Source organism: Protopterus annectens, chromosome 7.part0 (genome assembly GCF_019279795.1).
Source record: "Protopterus annectens isolate FY-2018-M chromosome 7.part0, PAN1.0, whole genome shotgun sequence".
Classification (NCBI taxonomy): domain Eukaryota; kingdom Metazoa; phylum Chordata; order Ceratodontiformes; family Protopteridae; genus Protopterus; species Protopterus annectens.
In genome coordinates this window covers 1,251,159,400-1,251,180,943 of record NC_056739.1, presented here as the reverse complement: position 1 = coordinate 1,251,180,943, position 21,544 = coordinate 1,251,159,400, and the positions used below count along the sequence as shown (strand labels likewise).

Genomic DNA, 21,544 nt, shown 5'->3' with positions numbered 1-21,544 from the left:
GGCTTATAATAGCCTCAGGGCCAATAGTCTAGTAACTTCTTATGATCCTATAACACAGACTCATTCTCTGAAAGCTGCTCCTAGAATCTAGTCTCTTTTTATAAGTGTCCTCTATTGTTTCATTACCTTCTTCTTCTCCATGTCTCTCCCTTTCTTATCTTTGACAAGTCCTATTGGTATTTGTGCTAGCCAGTTATATGTTCTTGTTGGCATTAAAATTCTAGTCAAAGTATTAATGGTGTAAGTTTCAGAGTAATTTTTGTTTTCTTTTATTTCTAGTTCATAGGTTAACAGGAGGTTACCAGGCTAGCACCCCTTGAGCCCTTACAAGCCTAGACATATTAATCCTGAGTTGCCTCAATTGTGTTTGGTTAGAGGGATGTAATTCGTACAGCGCATCTATGATAAACATTGAATACCCCTGTCCATGACAGACATGGGTGCCACCCGCGGGGTGAATTTGCAGTCTCCCAATCAATTTCTCCAGGTTGCGCTTGAATAGAGTCAATAAGGAGCACTGCTTCAAGTGAATTGGAAGTTTATTCCAGAGTTGTGTCAATCTCTGGAAGATATAGCTGTCTGTCTAGCATGTTCTGTTAAGAGTGACCCTTCTGCCATTTGACTTGTGGATGTGCAGCATATCCATCAGGGCAAGGTCAGAGACTGCCCTGTAGGCCAGGCACAAGTCACCTCTCAGCAGCCTATACAATGCAGAGTACAGTGACAGGGCTTTCAGTCTGTCCAAGTAAGCCATGGTTTTCAGACCCTATATTTTCTTGGAGAGAAAACTCTGTGGTCTCTCCAGTTGCTGCAGGTATCTGGAGATGTACATGCAGAATGCAGAAGGGAGAACTCTACTCTACTAAATGTATGATGAAGGTTGAGTACAGTGGAGTTATAACATCCTTAGACCTGAATGCAATGCCCTTACTTATGAGATGTGCAACGTAGAAAGCTTTCCTAACCACTGTGGAAACTTGGTGGTCAAAGTTCAGACTGGCATCTACCTGTGTTCCCAGATCTCAGGCGACTGAGTTTGAGCTTAGGGGGTGCTGTGAGTATTGTAATTAGCAGGGAATTCTGCTTCGTCAAAGGGGATAATAATGTACTATTTTGGATTTAGTTTTAGACCGTAGCTTTGGCACCAATCATTTGTCTGTGTTAGTCCCTTCTGTAATATGTTAACATCCTTGGGGGACTCAATGATTGCACCCAATTTGCAATCATCAGTTAACGGCCATCTTCCTGGTAAACCACAGATGGCGGGTCTACTAGTAGAGATGGAGTCACCAACTTTGACAGTGTGTGTTCTGTCAATGAGCCAACTGGCTACCCATCTAGTGAAACAAGGGTTAATCCCCAGCTGGGAGAGTTTCTCAATGATACCTGAGTGGGGGATTGTGTCAAAAGCCTTGGCTAGGTCAAGATAGGCAGTATGCACTGTCTTACCTTCACCCAAGGCTTTGGTGATTTTCTCGAAGAAGTCTACTAGGTTTAATAAGCATGATCTACCTTTAACAAAGCCAGACTGGGTTGGGTCTATAGTTTGAAGGTCATCTATATCCTTGTTGATAAGGTCCATGATGATTCTGTCCACAGCTTTGCAGATAAGGCTGGTTAGACTTATGGGTCTTTAGTTCCCAGGGTCGGTTGACGGCCCCCCTTTGTGCAAAGGGATTACTGTTGCTGTTCTCCACCCTGCTGAAACAAAGCCAGTTTTCAGGCTATGGTTAAAGAAAATGGCAAGTGGGTCTGCTAAGTCCCATTTTAGATTGCTTAATAAGCAGACTGGGATGTTATCTGGTCCCACTGAGGCTATGTTTTTGGCCTTGGAGAGCACAGATATGACCTGATCTCTAGAGATACTAGGCAGAGGACTGGTGTCAGGTATGCTTTGAGGTATGGCTGATGGGGACGGGGGGGGGGGGGGTGAAGTTTGCACCAAATCGGTCAGATAGCAGGTTGGCAATTTCCTCCAGTATAGTATGACTGATACCATCTACCACCAATTTCAGTACATAACCAGGTGTTTATACTTCAGGTCCACCAGGGTAGCTATTTTTTTGGGGGAGGACCTTGTTTTAATCCGGTCAGGCACAGCTGAGTCTATACAGTTGCTTAAGTGTTTGTACAGGGCATTTGTGTACACCTCTGTATTGGAGTCTTTGTTGTCTGTGATTGAGGGGCTGTATAGTTTGTTTTGGAAAAGTTTATTTTTTTATTCTTTTTGCTCCTGTGGTTGTGACAGGTTCAATAGTTACTTCGAACGAGACTGATTTATGGTTTGACCTTAGCATGGAGGGCATCACACAGGGGGGGGAGTGCAGTGACCCCCCCCATGTTGGTGAGTTCTATGTCTAGGACATTTGAGCCCCTTTTGGGGGTGCAGATTATCTGTTCCACAGCATTTGTACTGAGAAAGTTCAAGAACCTCTGGGCAAGCATGTTTGTGATCATGAATATCACCCAGTCGGTGGAAGGATAGCTGAAATCTTCAATGACTAAGGTGTTGGGCTATATGGTGAGTGACTCCAGTAAGTCCAGGTAGGCAGTGTGCTTTTCTTGGTTCATGGTGGAGGAAAACTAGCAATGATGTAGTAGGGTATTTTGCCAATAGTTAATTGTATATAGAGTAGTTTGAGGGAGTCGTACTGTTTTTGAGGTACACTTGGCTTTAATGAAGATGGATACACCTCCACCTTTGGTTCTTTCACGCTCTTTTTGAGGTCTGAACATGTGGAAGGCATTATAGCTTTGCACGGCCAGGATGCTCTCAACGGCCTTAAACCACATCTCAGTGACTACACAGATGTCAGCATCTTCCAAGGTAAGGAGTGCTTCCAGAGAGTGTAGTTTCATGTTTAGACACCTAGCATTAAGCAGCAGAACCATGAGTTTGTTTCAAGTGAATTTTGTTACATCGGAAATGTTGTTGTTTTGACATTGCCTAAAAAGGGACCATGGGGAAGGCAAGTGTCTTTGCCAGTATCTGAAATCCTAGAGGAGATGGGTGCAGACCATCTCTGGCAAAGCAGCATGGCCTGTCGACCATGTCTTCCCAGGCTCATAAATACTAGATCCCCATGGACTGACACCACAAGCTAAGCCAATTGTAGAAGTCCATCATTTTTTGTTTATGTTGTGGCATCATCCTGGGTGAAGGTAGAATGCTGTTTAAGGCTAGAGTCATACCTACCTGGGACACAATCTGAGAGTTCAATATTGTATTGCTACATACAGTCCAGACAGGTAAATCTCAAGTCATTCACCCCAACAAGAACTATGACAGAGTAATAATGGTACTTGTTTCTGAGTGACATGAGTGCATGCATGATTTGATGGATCCTGGTAACTGACAGGCAGCTGACCGTGACCTTCTTGTCCAGCATGGTGAGGGGGGCATCTGTGTGTCTCACTATAGAGATGCCTACGACCAAGACATTAGGCTTTGAGGTGTTTTGCCTTTGGGCTTATTTGCTGAGACAGTGGTGTATGTACCATTATATGTAGTTGTTTCTATTTGCATAGCAGTGTGTGCAAGTGGTTTACATCTGGGAGATCTCTGATCTTTTGGCAGGCTTCTAGAGGGTACCTCCATGTATCTGGGTTTATGTGTCATGACCTCATTTTGTGTGAGAGGTGACGTGTGTGTGCTGACAACCTGTTTGATGTCCAGTTTGTTGCTACATGAGAGAACAGATTCCAATTTCATAGTGTAATTACATCTCTCACATACGTTATATGTTTGTTTTAGGAGTAAGTGATTGTAAGCATACATGAGGCAATTACTACAATGCCTCAAGATGCCTATGTCAATCAGGCTGGCTGCTGAAATTATGGGAAACTGCCCATCTGTTATAGCAGGTTTTTACTGTACAGTACTATTAAGGAAGGAATTTGGCTAGTTTGACAAGTTTTTGTGCTAGGACTAACAAAGCTGCTTGTTCTATTGAAGGCTATGGATGAAAAGCAGGCAACTCTGCTCAGTGCACCTGTAGTGCAGTAAGGAAACTTGGGAGGGTTACACTGACAGATGTCTAGGGAAAATTTGAGTTTCAAGGTGTTTGTGTCAATACAGGGCACCCCTAACCCCTGTTGTATGGTGCACTGCAACATGCAAATGCGAGGCTTAAGCGAAATTAAGACACTTTTACGGTCATCTATAAATAGGAAAGCACACAATGAACCTTCCCTCCAGCAATCCCCAGCTTAGACAAGGCTGTATCGATACTCTTCTGACACAAGGGTACAGGGTAGCCTTTCTTAATGTAAGATGGTTGGTTTACTGCTCAAGTGCATCAATAACAGGCCAGAATCAGCAGGTCTGAATCTTGTCTATGCTATCTACAGTGGATATAAAAAGTGTACACACCCCTGTTAAAATGCCAGGTTTTTTGGATATAAAAAATCAGACCACAATAAATCATTTCAAAACTTTTCCCACCTTTAATGTGACCTATAACCTGTATAATTCAACTGAAAAATAAACAAATCTGTTGGGGGAAAAATATAAAAAATAAAAAAACGTACAATAAGCTGGTTGCATAAGTGTGCAGACCCTTAAACTAATACTTTGTTGAAACACCTTTTGATTTAATTACAGCATTCAGTCTAAAGGAGTGTCCGGAGTGAAATGCTACCATAAACAACTTTAAAGATATAGATACAGCAGTGTACTTTAAACAGCTTATAGAAGTTTGATTATTCAATAAAAGTATTTGTTTTTTGCCCAGAAACCTAGACTTTTTTCCTCTTGTACCCCTCTTGTTTTTGAATCATGTGTTTCCATTTGAGGTTGTAGCTTTCATTCTTTATAGAGTAAACTAGTTAGAACTGTGTTGCCATATAATAGCACATCAGGTAGATCCAAGCCACCTTTTTCTATTGGGTGAATCAACCCATTCCACTGCGCTCTTGGTTTTTTGTTCTACCAGAGAAAGACTTTGATCCCTGTGTTAATTTGGCCTCAAAGTATATCACCTGGTTATATAAGATACACCTGACCAGTGAGTAAAATCAAAGGTAATAAAAACATTTTAATAGCCTGTATTTTACTATCCATATACACATACATTTCCATTTCCTAATTCTTCCCGGTAACTTTTGTTTGGTTTCTAATTATGTCTTTAGCTGCTTGTGTCATAGCCCATTTTGTCAGGATACCTAAATACTTCATTCTTTCATGGCCCATTAAAAAGAAGTAGAAATTTTGAACAAAGTCATATTATGGTACATAGTTCACAGTTGCTGCATTAGTTTTATTTTCATTAATCTTGCAGACATCTATCAGTTTATATCCATCTACGGTTTGAAATAAGGTACATCCTTGCTCAGGGTTAACTACATATAAAATTACATCAACCACAAACAGTGCAATCATTTTCTGAGAGCCAAACCAATCATATCCTTGTATTTGTGATTCACTTATCATACTAGCAAGGGGTTCCACATACAGTGCAAAAAAGCAATTGGGGAAGTGGTACCCTGTCTTGTGCCTCTTGTCAGTTCAAATTTACTGGAGAGTGAACCTGAAAGTTTGATACAGGCTTTTGATAAATTATACATACACATAATAAGTTTCACTCATCTTACAGGGAATCCCATTTTGTTTAATACTCATTTTAAGAAACTTTAGTCCAGTATAATGAATGTTTTTTTTTCTGCATCTAATCATAAAAGCATTACAGGGCTCTTGGTAATCTTGGCATGTTTTTGTACCATCATGGTTTTAAAGACATTATCAAAGCTTTCTCTGTCCTCAGTTAAGACACAGAATAGTCAAGATTTAGAAGACTAGATAGGGTTCATGCTAACTTTTTTGCCAGTATGGCCCATTAAAGCTCTTGTAATCATGGTTCAGTACTGAGCTAGGGTCTTTGTGTCCCTTTGTCTAAGGGTTCTTTACTCTCCTTGTCAATGACTGTCACTACTGCAGAGTTTCAAGTACTGGGCACTTTACATCCCTGCATGATAGAGCTAGACAGTTTATACCATATGTCAATTATCTTATTACCCACTAGCTTTCATATTTCCACTGAGCTTCCATCTAGTCTCGGGGATTAGTCCGTTGTGTGATGTTTAACAGCTTCCTCAGTTTCTTCCTTTAATATTTTCCCTATTAGACTGCTTCCATCTTGGATGGTGAATTACGTTAGGTTAGTATCTGATAGGAATTAAAGTGTTTCCTTCACTATCTTCCCAGATCTTTCTTCTCCCCTCTGTATAATTTCTCACAATAACCTCTAACTATATCTAAGACTTTATGCAGATCACTGATTAAGAGATCCCATAACTGGGTGGGTAGTTTAGAGATGCATCTCTCCACCTTTTGTTGCCTTAATCTTTGAGCTAATAGTTTTTTTATTTTTAGGATTTGTCACAAAATAAACTTGCCTTAAAGCTACTCTCTTACAATCATACAGACTAGATGGGTGCCTTTCTATTTGTTCTCTAGCTGTTGATACTTGCATCCTGTCCTGCTCTGTCCCTCCTCCTGTACTATTCTGTAAATTTTTAATTGTTGGCAACCCATCTGTATATTTTCTATTATTGTCTTCCCAACCTGCTTTCTCATTTGCCTCAACACCACTCTAGAACTCCTTTTTTTAGAACTTTCTCATCATCTATCATCATCTCTTTACTGATCTCCAGTCTGTTTAGAAGGGTTTCTAGCATCTCATTCACACAGCATTTGAAGGTCTGTTTTTTTTTAAATAGGCAAGAATGAAAATGTCAGTGCACATGGTAAGAATCACTTATTTCTCTACTTAACATCCCTACCATGGCCATATCATCTGATACAGTTATAGGGTGAGTTGCATGTTTTTTTTTTTTTTTTTATCTCCACTGAGATAGAAACTCTGTCCAGTCTTGATCAATTACCATACTGATGTGAAATTTATGTATTACCACATTAATAGCAACACCCTAAGCATGCAATCAGTGGTGACAGATTTGGGGACACAGGTTGACAGCAACCTTTTCTTTGACCACCATGTCTCCATAGTGGTAAGAAAGGCTTTCTGTGTCACCCACCTCATAAGTTAAGGGCATTTCTTACAGAACAAAAGAGGTTATAACCCCCATTGTACTCTTCACTCATCAGGCCAGTAATAAAAGTACAATGCTACCTTTGCTATGTAACTTACCAGACACTTGCAGCAACTGAAAAGACCTCAAAGATTTCTTACAAAGAAAATTCAAGGTCTTGGCATGCGTCATACATTGACAGACTGAAATCACTGTCACTATACTCTAAGTCTTACAGACTACTCAGAGGTGACCTCTGCCTTGCATATAAAGCAATCTCAGATCCTGCCCTAATGGAAATGCTGCACATGCTGCACATTCGTAAATGAAATAGTATAAGATGCACTCGCTCTAGAGAACTCAACCTAGCGTGTGACATCAACAGGACTTGCTGGAGAGACAGAAATGTCTCACAGAGGTTACCTCTCCTCTGGAACAAACTTCCAATTCAGGTGAAGCAGAGCCCCTCACTGACCCTATTTAAGCTTTATTTGGATCACTGGATGGGAAACTGCAAATTCACTTCGGGAGTTTCACTTGTGTCCCTCTTGGACAGGGGCAGTAGTTGTTGGCTTGGTTATGCTTAATACGTTGACATGCTTGGGAACAGGGTGTGTACTTGGCTACGCTTGTAAGGGCCCTAGGGCTATTAGCCTAGTAATCTCCTATGATCCCCTAGCATCATTGTTTGCAATCAGTTATCCAGTAAGCCAAACATCTTTACATTGTCTCTAAACATCTAGTTTCTTTAGAAATCCTATACTTCCTACATCTTCCTGATACATTATCTTTATCACAGACTAAATTCCAATCTACAATTAAGATACCTTGATGAAAGGCAATAATTTCCCCAAATACTGTTTTAATGCCTTGCATCTTTGCTTTCAGAGGTAGATATACATGACATACACCTGCTGGTGTAATTCTTTTGTTCCACCAGTATCCTCTAATCATAACATATCTTTTTTTGGAATCTGTCTATTTTTACTATCAGAATACTGATCCTTTTCTTTATCCAGATTATCGCATCTCTTTCTTTTAGCTTCCTGTATCTCTCTGTTTCACATTGCTTTATAAAGTTTTCATTTTCACTTTTATTTAGGTGGGTTTCCTGAAACATCACTTGAGGGGTGACTTTAAAGAGATATGCCATCACTATCTACCACTTATGCTGTCCCGCTAAACCATTTGTATTCTGTGAAATTAGTCTTATATCGTACATGTTCATTACTTATGATGTTTTCTTGTAAGCTTGTCAAATGGTATCAGAGTATTCTTAATGCTTCACTAATAATCTTTCAACTGTAAAACGTGGAATGACATGGGTTTTGCCCTTCTTTTGGAATCTCCTCATTCAAGTCACACAACTTATAAATACTGTTTAAGACTATAACTATACACACTCTATATGTGTGTAGTTTACCTATATCATTTTCATTTATTGGAGTAAGTACTCCATATAAGCTATCCACTCCTTCTGTTCCCTACATCTCCAATATGGCCTTCTCTCTGGCCCTGTTCTTTCAAGCCTGATAACTTTATCTCCACCCACCCCTCCCCGATGTGGAAAAAAAAAAAACCTCACCGAAAATCATCGCCCAAGAATTCTTTCCTGGCTAGAAATTATATTCTACTGCTAGCTCCTATTTTAACACACACTAGCTGCAAGCCTTGATGCTAAGATTATATGAATAGCTTATATGATTATATGAACAGCTTTGACAGCCATTAAGGATACCAGTGCATTCTTTTCACAGATATACTTCTTGATCTGCCTACGCTAAGATGAAGTCTTATTTGCAATGACACAATCTCAACTACTGCCCTCAAAATATTCTGTAATATGCTCTCCCAAATTTAGGGCAAACTGTTCTGCATTGAGGTCAGAAGAAAATGTACCGAACACCAATGGATTACAAATTCCCTCAAATCTCAACTCAAAGAAAGGGCTCATGACTGGAAAGAATGGATACAGGATTCCAAGAACTGGAGTAAATAACAGGCATACCTCACCTTCAAAAAGAAAAAATAAAATAAACAAAATGTGGATAATGTATTAACACAGCAAAATCTACCTACTTTAAAAAAGTAATTGTTATTTGTGAACCATCCAAAATCTCTGAAAAATACACAAGTGGCCAGCTGTGTAAAACCCTCATGCAGGATTCAATACAAAGTAAAAAGAATAATGCACTATTAGTTTCCAATGTAATGTGTTCCTACTAATAAATGAAGAAAAAAGTATAATGTCCATGCAATATTCTTTCCAGTGCTTCGGGTATTCCATGGATCATGACTGAAAGGGCCCATTATCTGATCAACAAACAAGCAAAATAAATAATTTTGTACATACCGTGACATGTGCAAATAAGGAAAAGGTAGCTGAACTTCCACTTGTGGTGGATATAATCCTGTCTTCATAGCGTTGCAGGGATCCAGGTTCCCACTCACATTTTCCATCTGACTGTACTGAGATCACAAGACCTTCTTTGTTTTTCAGATATGCAGCAGCTTTAATCCCAAACCTGAATTAATCAAGGTAGAAAATGTACATTATATTCCCAATAGTTCATTATTCTCAGCAACAATGCTGTTCCCAAGAATGGAGCTACTTAGAATTACAGTCAAAAATGATGTAACCTGCACTCAGTTTACATAATTTGGTTTAGTGGTTCTGTGTAATAAAAAGATATCAATCCAGTCCACAAGAAAGAAAGACAATGCACACCTTGCCATCTGCAACACAAAAGAGACAGAAAGACTCATGCCTAGGTGTCATTCTATTAAGTGGGCATAAGAGCAGAACAATGAAATTTTAATGTATGAAAACTGTTGCAACAAATACCTAACATTACACTGTGCTGTCTTGCTACAGGGCAAACTTTAAACAATTTTTTTTAGAGCAGAACAAATTCTGTGCCATTTACCATAGACTGTTTCAGTGAAATTATAGAAATTGTGCAGTAACAAGTGTCTTTAACAGAACCTCAATACGTGAAAAATGTCATTAATTCTACTGTTAAGAAAAAGCAACGACCTATAAAACTACACAGCTACAGTGGAAATGACAGACGTTCATTTATGGCCATAGCTGCACACATATGAGTCAGACTATGACTACGGCCCATTTTCCACTCAGTCTGCTTCCAGCCTTAGGAAAGCTGACACTAAGGTGTGGCAGTGGTGAGTACAGGTCAAGCAGAACTTGAGTGGACAACTGCATTCTACCATCTGCAAACAGTAGTCATTTAAGAAAGCAGTATCTGATTACGAGTGGAAAGAGAGAGAGAAAGAAAGACAGACAGAAAAAAAGAGACAAGACATTTTCTGAGATTCAATTGAAGATGCTAATTATAAAAAAGTCAACAGGCCAAAGAAGTTAGAATGATTCTTATGCTGTGTCATGACAGGAAATTGGGATAATAAATCCTATTCATTTTAAAAAAAGAGGACCAAAATTTAAGGAGTGACAAGCAACAGATTACAGGAATACTGACTTAAGTTTAAGGCAAGAAGAGCTACCTATAGCCAAGAGGTGGATCCTCAAAACATTTAAGACTTGCGTGCTGAGACCCAACTGCCATTATCTGGTTACACTGACATGAGTTTGCTACGACTAGTGACAGACAGAGATTGACTGAGATTGAGAGCGATTACTTAGAATACTGACTTTAGGGCTACTTCCAATGCTACTAATAGGAATTTGGCACACCTGACAAGCTTTCAGACAGATCAAGGATACTGTACAGATAAAACTCAGGTTTTGTATACAAAAATATAAAAACCTTAAACAGCTGTGTTATAGACATTTTCATGGGAAGAATCCTGTGAATTACAGCCATGGTAAAGTATCGTTCAGAGTGCAACTCATATTTTCATATCATCACATCCTTTTCCATATAAGCATTTACCTATTTAAGCACTGCCCTTACTTAATGTTCCATACGCATTACTTTAAAAGAATCTCCCACTTTTTTCTAGATTTGTTGACCGATTTCTTGCTACCTCATCACGTTCTTCTGCCTGCAAATCTATACTTTTTACCATGTTTGTTGACTGTCTGTGCTAGTTTTTAATCCAAGTGGATGGAGGACTCAAAATAATACAGAATACATTGCCCTGAAACAAAGTTTCCTTTCTTTGCAGAGTCTTACAGAAGGAAGAAAATAATTTCTTTTAGTTTGTGTGTAATGCAATTCTTTATCCACATAAACCTTTATGTCTCCAACCTTTACGATCATTCCCTTCCTCTACAATACATAAGTAATTTCCTTATTTTACTAATATGTCTGCAATTTAATCTAATCAAAATAGGTCTTTGCTGATTTCTCAGTCTCAAACCAGGAATATTTACTCTGTCCTCTCACTATTTTAATGTTACCAACAGAAAGTATAGTCCATATGGGGAGGCATTTTCTCAAAATCTCTATATTTTGTCCCTTCAGATTGTTCATAAGATCATAGGAGATTACTAGGTTAATGGCCCTGCAGCCCTTACAAGTCTACCCAAGTTCAACCCATGCTTCCAAGGGTGTCTGGTTCAAGCAAACACTAAAATCAGCACCTATTGCCCTTGTCCAAGAAGGACACAGGTGGAAGCCCTGTGGTGAATTTCCGGTTACCCATCCAGTCATCCAAATTATGTTTAAATAGGGCCAATGAGGGACTTTGTTTAACAGGAATAGGAAGCTTGTTCCAAAAGTGGGGCAACCTCTGAGACACAAATCTGTCTCTCCAGCCAGTTATATTGATATCCCATACCAGGTTAAAGTCCTTTGAATGAGTGACCCATGTGCCATTTGACTTGCAAATATGCATTTCCATTAAAGTTGGGTCAGAGATTGTTCTATATGCAAGGAACAGGTAATCTCTAAGCAGTCTGTATGACACAGAGTAAAGGGACAATGATTTCAGTCTGTCTGCATTAGGCAGATCTTGAAGACCCTGAATTTTCTTTGTAAGGAACCTTTGTGGTCTCTCCAGTTGCTGCAGGTGTTTGGAAAAGAACATACCAAAGGGACAGCTGTACTCTATTATTGGCATGATGAGGAAAGAATATGGGGGGGGGGGGGTTATAAACTCCTTTTTCTGGAGGCAATGCCCTTACATATCAGATGAGCAATATAAAATGCCCTTCTTACCACTGTGGAGACATTGTGATTGAAGTTAAGTTTTCTGTCAACCTGTGTGCCCAAATCTCTCACCACTGAGTGTGTGCTTAGGGAATTGCTATTGATGTTGATATGGTAGTTTGCAGTATCATCCCCCCCCCTTGCCGAAGGGGATGATAATGTATTTTTTTTTTTGCATTAAGTTTAAGACCACGACTTTGGCATCAGTCATTAGTCTGCGTAAGAGCTTCTTGCAGGATGTTGATATCACAAGGGGTTTCAATGATCGCTCCCAGTGTGCAGTCATCAGCAAACTTTGTCAGCCACAGTCCTTTAGTTTTAGCCTGTACTTCAGACAAGTAGATTCCGAACAGCAGGGTTCCCAGAACCGATCCCTGTGGAAAATCACTGGTTACAGGTCTGCTGGAGGAAATGAGTCGCCTATTTTGACTGCATGAGTTCTCCCCTATTTTGACTGCATGAGTTCTATCAGTAAGCCAGTTTGCAAGCCACCTGACAATGTATGGGTTGATACCTAGCTCGGTGAGTTTATCAATGATGCCGGAGTGGGGGATTGTGTCAAACCCTTGGCCAAGTCTAGGTAGACTGTATGCACAGATTTGCCCTCATCTAGGACTTTGGTGACTGTCTCGAAGTCCACCAAGTTTAACAGGCATGATCTTCCCTTGACAAAGCCAAACTAGGTGGGGTTGAGTGTTTAGAGATTTCCTGTATCTTTGTTAATAAGGTCCCTCTCTTTTTAATTTCTCCATGTCTTTTGGGTGTCTAATACCATGACGGGAATGGACCCCATTCCTAAGTCAAAGTAACATTAAAGATCATGAAATTAGTATTGCTTCAATCTTTGATGTCAGTCAGAAGTGCTCTCCGCAGCACCCGCAATGTGCCCAGTAATGACTCCTTCTGCAATTTGTATGGGGTTACATGTTTTACTTCTTCTTTCGGCTTTTCCCGGTTAGGGGTTGCCACAGCGGATCACCTGTCCACTCATGATTGGCAGTGGAGTTTTATGGTGTCGAGTTGCCAGCCCGGCACCCAACCTTCCAAAGAAGACACACACACACACACACACACACCTAGGGCCAACTTAAGAGTATCCAATCCACCTACAGCATGTCTTTAGGATGTGGGAGGAAACTGGAGCACCCGGAGGAAACCCACGCGACCACAAAAAGTTCATGCAGATTCTGCACAGAAGGCACCCCAGCCAAGGATCAAACCGGAGAACCTCTTGGTGTAAGGCGGCAATGCTAACTTCTGCACCACCGCGGTTGCCCGGTTACATGTATTACTAACATAACTGTACTAACATATCTAAATAAGATTTTAGATTCTTTTTTATAAGACCTGTTGCTCCTACTACTATTGGAACTGTCTGGTTATCTTCCACATTGCTCTTGTTTCTGCCTGCAAATCCTGATATTTTATGACTTTGTGTGTCTCTGTGTGCAAGAAACTGTAGCCGATGGGTGTGGCAATTTCAATGATCAATGTTACTTTTGTCTTCTTTTCATGGACCACTATATCCAGTTTTCTAGTATCTATGTATAGAACTGTTGGTACTGGGTGATCCCATGTGATGTAAAGTTCATCATTTTCCATGATGCTTTGTGGATCATGTTTCCAGTGTTTTTCAGCCACTTCAATACCATAATGTTTGCACAATCCCCAGTGCTACAGTCTTGCCACATTATTATGCCTTTCAGTATACAGTCCTTCTGCCATTAGTATGTCACAACCAGCAATGAGTTGTGCAACTGTTTCCAGTTCTGTTTTACAAAACCTACACTTGTCTATTTCTCACACATATTCAATGGGCTTTGTAAACTACGTATGTAGCCCACTATCTTGAGCTGCTAATATTAACCTTTCATCTCTTGGTTTGAATTAACCTCTCTTTAACCATTCCTGCGTTCGATCCTGATCAACATGAGGTTTTTCCAGAAGTTTTCTGTACTTACAACTATATTTTCGCATTTTCCACATTTCTTGCCTTCTCAACTGGTCCTTCACCTTATATTCATTCTTTTGTTTTTTTGGCACATTCAGTTGCTGCCTGATTTTTATCTACTTCTGGTTTGATTTCCATTCCTGCTTGACGCCAATATGCTTCTGCTAGATTAATCAGGGAAGTCATCTTAGATTTATTCTCCTCATGTTTCAAAACGTTCGCTACATTTGGGTCTTGTGAGGTCAGCAGACATGTGTGCAGACCCACGACTGCAGATCTATACAAGTAATCAATTTCAAGGAGGCCCATCCCTCCTTCGGAACGGGGAAAATATAATCTTGGTATGCAATGATTTTTATAAATCATTTGGTGAGCATGAAGCATCCTTCTTGTTTTCCTGTCTAACCTATTCAACACGTTTTGGGGCCAGTCAGTCACTCCAAGACTTTAAGTTAGGACAGGAAGAGCAAATTAGTTTATAGCTTGAATTTTGTTCCTAGATGTCAAAATTGTTTTCAGGATTAATTTAAGTCTTCTGAAGAACTCCTTGTTAAGTTTTATTCGCATTTGTTCATGTTTTGTTGTCGATCCTTCATCAATTCCCAAATATTTATACACTCCTTCTTGCTCAAGTTCTTTTACATTACATTCTTGTCCCAAACTGATGTTTTCTTGGTGTTGCAGTTTTCCTGCTTTGAAGGTTGCTTTTGCACATTTATCAAGACCAAATGACACATTCTTATATCATCTGAAAAAGGTTTGACAACTTGCAGTTGTGCTTTCGGTTCCTCGTCTGATGAGCTATACAATTTTAAATCATCAATAAAGAGAAGATGCAAAGTCTTTATGTTGTTTTCTAGGAGCCAAATAGCCATCGCCTAAGCTGTTAAGTAGACAGCTTAATGAGTTAAGGCAAGACAGAATAGCAGCAGTGACAGAGAGCCACCCTGGAATATCCCCCTTTGAATTTTTATCCCTGGGATAATAATTTGTCCTTTATCATGGCTTAATTGCAAAGTGGTCTGCCATTGTTTCATGGTCACTGTAATGTAGTCAATCAGTGCAGGGTGTTATCTTATACATTTTTATCCATGAATGTGGGAGACTATCAAATGCTTTTTTGTAGTCAATCCATGCCATACTTAGATTCTTCCCCTTTTTATAGTTCTCCACTCTGACTTTATTTAACAACAAATAATCCTTTGTTCGATATGACTTTCTTTTATTGCCATAACTGAGTTTTCTTCTAAATGACTATAAACTCTGTCAGCATCAATTCCAGTGTATAGTTTATACATCATCGGAAGGCAAGTTTATTGGTCTATTATTTTTAGGGTAGCTTGCAGGTTCACTCTTAAGTAGGAGCATTGTTTTTCCTGTTGTTAGCCAGGTTGGTGTCTGTTCGGGGTGCGCATATGAATACTTCTTACTCATGGCTAAATCTTTGTGCAAAGATGTTAATACTTTTAACTAGAAGTTAAGTACTCCATCTGGACGTGGGGTTTTCCAATTAAAGGCTTTTCTTACCTTTGTTTCAATCTCTCTAGCTGTTACTGCCTCCCATTTCATATCCTGTACCTTTAAACTTCTTATTCTCTCTTTTACCTCTTCAGGGTTGCCACCTTTTCAAATGCCCAAAGTGGGACATTTCTGGTACAAACATCAGATTTTGCAGGGCAAAACATACCCACTGCCACTACAAAGGACAGAACTTCACTTTTTTGCCTAAAGAAAATCTTATTCTTGCAGCATTTTAGTTGTTTATTCTGTTTCTTATAACATTTAGGTGTTTCCGATACAGAATAACTGCTTTATGCAAGTATTACATAAAATATAATAAATATTTTTGCCCTAAAATCTCAGGACATTTGCCATTTTTTCAATTTTTATGCAGGACACAACTGGCCAAAGAGGGACTATCCCTCGCAAAGTGGGACAGGTGGCAACTCTACCTCTTCTCTCCATTTAGTATCTTTGTTATGTTCCACAGGATCTTCATAAGTACTTCTCCAAAATATATATATTTCTTCTTTTTTTGGTGGTCTTTCAATTCCTTTTACCTCGTTTTCCAATTCTCTATAAAATTTTTTTGGGTCATCAATAAATTGCTTACTTTGTACTTTTGGTTTATATTTATCTGCATATCTTCTAAGTTTTTCTGCCTGTGCTGAGATTTTTAGTTAATTTGCAATAGTGTATGATAGACTCTTATCTGTTCTAATAACGCACATTGCTTTTATCATGTCTGGCTTTTTAAGTATTTTTGTCTGTCTCTTCCCTCTCCTATATCTTCTAACAGTGACACTTCTTCTCTTAATTGCTTTATAGTTTTCTCTATTCGATACTTCCGAGAGGGTACAGGATGTTTGGACCCCGACCGATTTGACCCCGGATGGTTGGATCTCAGTAAAAAATATAACGTAAGTGAAGCCAAAGCACATCAAAGCAAAAATGGAAATGAAAAACTGTCTAAACATTCTTAAAATTGTTTTAGAAAGTATTTCTTTTCTATTTATATGCTTCGACTACCCTTACTTTAAACTAAGTGCAAATTGGAACTTTATATATACAAAAACAGTACGTGCGAAAAAAAAAAAAAAGTTTGCTAATACTGAAGTTCATGGCATTAACTAGTCAAGACTTTCCGTATAACGATAACGTCATTATTACATAAAAATAAAGAAATTAGCGACAAAACAAGTAAGGATTAAAAATAAATTATATTTAAAAATGAAAACATAATGGGCAGTCATTTTGACAGATGTCTGCTTTGATGTTCTGTTTGTTTCCCTGCTGAGGTTAATGGGCTGTGGGTGTAAGCTGTAGAGGCACTGAGCATTGTGATAGTGAAATGGATGTTTGGCCCTAGAATTGCACTTCTAAGCTTTGAACTACTTGTTGATACTTTTTACAAATAAATTCTCGAGTCCTTAAAAACAGTGTTTTACTTAGGAATGTTTGTGCACTGTAGATGGATTAGACTGTATTGTGTGTATGTTTGTCTTTGCACTCTGCAATCAAGTCAAGGCTTCTGCAGCACTACACACCACTGATGTTGCTGGAAATCAAGAGTGTTTGCATTTACTCATACATCCATATCCACTTTCCTGCAGTTCTGATGTGCTTTGATGGTAGACGATGGGAAATGATGTTGCTTCTTGAGCTTTGGTGGTAGTATAAATGTTCAAGATGAAGAAGGCATATTAAACTGAATAAAAAATTGATTTCATTTAATTTTAAAAAAATTATTTATAGTAGATAATAGATTAATTAACATATCAACATAATATAACATAAAAATATATATTTAATTGATGGAAAACATATGTCAAAGTATGTTATAAAGTAACAGTAGTCATAATCTGTTAAAACATAACACTAGTTATATGTTAAAGATTTAAATGTTATATTTATACTAACCAATGTAATAATTAAATAAAATAAAAATATTAATAAAAATATATTTACAATGAAAAATTAACAGTGTTATCATTGAATAATTGATTACTTAATAATTTAATGATAAAGTACTTAAAACAATATAGTTGGGGTCAAACTGTCCACAAAAAATAATATACACAATACATATAAATTTATACATGAAATTGTTTAGAAATGCATTGGGGTCGAATAGTCCTGCTTCCTTCCATGATGGTATTGAATTTCTCCCCTTTCTTTCCCTCACTACCATGTGTTCTTGTGGTAGAATTTTATCAGTTATTAATTTAGCTGCACAGTAATATATACTGTTTACTTTGTTATATTGAATAATCTTTATGGACAGTCCTAATATCTGTGTTCATTTGTTTTATAAAACTTCTGAATTTTTGGGTTTTATTGACCTTCTGCAGTCTATTTCTTTCATTGATCTTAATATGTCTATATATCTCTATTAAATCAAGCAATTCTTCTCTTAGCTCATTTTCTTCTGAACTAAGGGCACATTTTTTGTTTTCCATTTCCTGCGGGCATTCTGTAGACAGTACTATAGCATCTTCCTGTGGCACATTCTCTTCAGTTTCATCCTGTGCCATCCGTTGCTCTGTCATATGGGAACTCACTTGCCTATCACTCCTCAACATTGACTGCGTCAGAATTTCTAGTTTCCTGTTCCTTCCCTTGCTGTCCAGCTTCAAGTGAGCATTTATACTGGTTTCCTGTGGAAAGCTCCAAAATATCTTCATATGGCACCTGACCAATTTCTTCCCTTTCCACTGGTTTCCCCTTAATTTGGATGTCCATTGCTCTATCCCCACTGTAGTCCTTTCTGAATTATATTTTCTACACTGAATCCTTCACTTTGCAGGTACTCCATAGCCTCAATTTCTATTTCTTTAATTTCTCCATTACTAATCTCCTTTTCTACTTTTCCTCTTTGTCTTCTTATTTTTTGTATTGTAAAGTTTTCCATATCCAGATTCCTTTGCCTGTATTTCTCTTCAAATATCTTTGTGCTGCTCTTTATGTATTGATTAGTTTTGCTTTCTCCTTTGCATAGATATTACACCATATTAAATCTCTTTTTCTTTCCCATATCTGTATTTCTTCTTCAGATATCTCCTGATCTTCCTGCTTCTTCTTACTTTGGGGACAAGTTCAATCATGCTGTGATGTAAGGTCCATAATAATTTATTCCATGGCCTTGCAGATAAGGCTGGTCAGGCTACTGGATCTATAGTTCCCGGGGTCTCTGGATGCACACCCTTTGTGCAAAGGGATGACTGCAGTGGTTTTCCATTCTGCTTGGACAAGCCAGTGGTTAGACTGTGATTGAAAAGCGTGCCCAGTGATGATGCTAATTCTTGTTTTAAACCATGTAGAACACAGCCCGGGATGTTGTCTGGTTTCACACAGGCTGTGTTTTTGGCCTTGGAGAGGGCATTTAATACCTGTTCCTTGGAGACACTAGGTGAGGGGGGCAGGTGTTAGGGATGCTTTGGGATTTATGTGGCAGAGACAGGGGAGTGAAGTTTTCACTGAACTTGCCAGCCAGCAGGTTTGCTATATCCACAGGTTCTATGTATGTAGTACCATTAACTATGAGTTCAGTGCAAATCTGGGTCTTACCTTTGAGGTTATGGATGTAACTAAAGAATGCCTTGTGGTTGACATTGGGTTAGGGAAGCTAATTTGGATTCGTAGTTAGCTTTGGAAGACATCACTAGGAGTCTTATTTGGTTGTTTAAGTTGAGGAGTGAGTATTTCCAGTTTTGAGACCGTTCCTTCCTACTCTTAGACAGCAATTTCTTTCTACTCTTGTACAGCCTGTTAAAGGCAGTTGTCTACCAGGCAGGTTTGTTTTTCCTTAAAGATCTTGCTTTGGTTTTATCAGGTAGGGCAGAGTCAATACAACTGTGCAGGTGCTTGTATAAAGCATTGGTGTATAGCTCAGCATAGCTGTCTGTTCCATCAGTGGAGGGAGGGGCTATGAAGCAATTAATGTCATCACATAAGAGGTTGTAACTGGCCTTGGAGAAGTTTTTTTATTCTACTTGTCAGTCATTTTTTGTTTGTATTGAGGTGTCATCCCAGGTGAAGGTAAAATGCTGTTTAAGGCTAGGGACATACCTGCCTGAGACACAATCAGAGAGCTCAGTTGTGTCTCTCTTCACATAGTCCAGTGACGTACATCTCAAGTCATTCACACCAACATAGACTATGATGGAGTCCTAACAATGCCTGTTAAGAGACTTGAGTGCATGTGATGTGGCGGATCCTGGCAGCTGACAGACAGCTGACTGTGACCTTTTCCTTATCCAGCCTGGTGAGAGGGACATCTGTGTGTCTCACAACTGAGTTGCCTATGAGTATCATGTTTGATTTTGTGTTATGTCTTGGGGCTTGACTGGTGAGACATTGATGTGTGATGTATTATGTGTACTATGTTCTGCAGAAGATGTATTAAGTGAAGCGTGCCTGTGTTTGTATTTGGGAGGTCTCTGATGTGTAGGTAAGCTTCTTGTAAGGATCTCTGCATATATAGGTTTATGTGTTGTTTGTTTGGTAGGTGCAGGAGGTGAGGTGTGCATGTAAAGAACCTGTTTATTATCAGATGAACTGACTGGTGAGTGAGACAGCTTGGATTCTAGGTTCATGATATAGATGCATCTCTCACATAATGAACTTGTGTGGACTGGAAGATGTGGATTGTCAGTGTACATGAGGCAATTGCTACATTGCCTCAGGATGTCCATGTCGATCAGTCTGGCTGGCGAAACTGTGGGAAATTGTCTGTCCATAATGCTAGGTAAGTTGATGTGGTCAGAAAACATGGAGTGGACAGGAAGGACCAGGGTCTTGTTCTGCTGTAAACCTCAAGTTGTCTACATGACCTATCCTTGATTTCAGTCAGTTTCTTTTCCATTTGTTCCTATTTTAATTGCTGTTCTACCATTTTTATCTTCATCTTCCTATATCCCTTTTTATGTGCAACCTGGATAACTGGGTGGGAAACAGAATACACTCCTGGGATTCCATGTATCCCCTGCTGAACAGGGGCTTTGGGTGCTGACTTGTCTAAACATGGGCTAAACTCTTGACTAGGCTTATAAGGGCATCAGGCTAATAGCCTAGTAACTTCCTATGATCCTATGATCTCACTTTCAACAATTTGCATACCAGTTATTTCCTCTGAAGACTTGGTTAAAACATCTTTATTTCCTTATCTCTATATATTCTAACAGGTAACCACTTATCTTGAAAATCTCAGAGTGACTCTAGTTGGTCTCTCTCTCTGAAGAGTTTTCTCCTTCAGCTGCGATTACCTCCTGATTTTCCCACCTCATCTCGACACAATGCTTTTAGTCTCCTGAGTGAGCATGAAAGGGGTACACCAGCACATATAATATATATAGGATAATATAATATAATAGGTAAAGCTTGTCTATTTTGCTGGTCGAATGTATTTCATGACAGTCAGGATGATTCACTGTGAATAACTAGGTGATAGGTTAAGATATCCAACAAATGACTTAGATGTGATAACTACTAAAAGAAAACAGACTACTGGGTGCATATGAAAAGTTTTAATTAAGAAGTGAGAGATCCAGGCAAAACAAAAGCGGAATCTCACACTTCTTAATTAAATCCCTTCATATGCACCCATTAATCTTTTCAGCTGTCATTACTGCCTGCTTTTCTCACCTCTGCTCACCACACTGCTTTCATTTTTAAGTGAGAACAAAAGGGGTACACCAGCATATACTGTATTAGAATAATGTAATTGGTAAAGTTAGTCTGTTGGTTGATTGTATTTGACTGTTCATAGTCACTCAGTGAGCAAATGGAAAATGAAGGGCTCAAATGCTGGACTACAGGAAGCAGCTCATTAACAATTCATGGTCCTAATGTTCTGCATTAAACCAGCTAAAGTAAAGTAAATGCTTGTAATCAGAAGGATTCAACCTGCAGAAGTAGACCTTGACAAACGTTT

General features: G+C 38.9%; 1 protein-coding gene across 1 annotated transcript in view; it reads right to left on the bottom strand.

Moving 5' to 3' along the window:
- DIS3L (DIS3 like exosome 3'-5' exoribonuclease) overlaps window positions 1-21,544 on the bottom strand; it is an 830,646-nt gene that overhangs the window by 38,380 nt on the left and 770,722 nt on the right. The window contains 1 exon segment of the mRNA XM_044077862.1: window positions 9,383-9,554. Coding sequence (XP_043933797.1) covers window positions 9,383-9,554 — 172 coding nt within the window.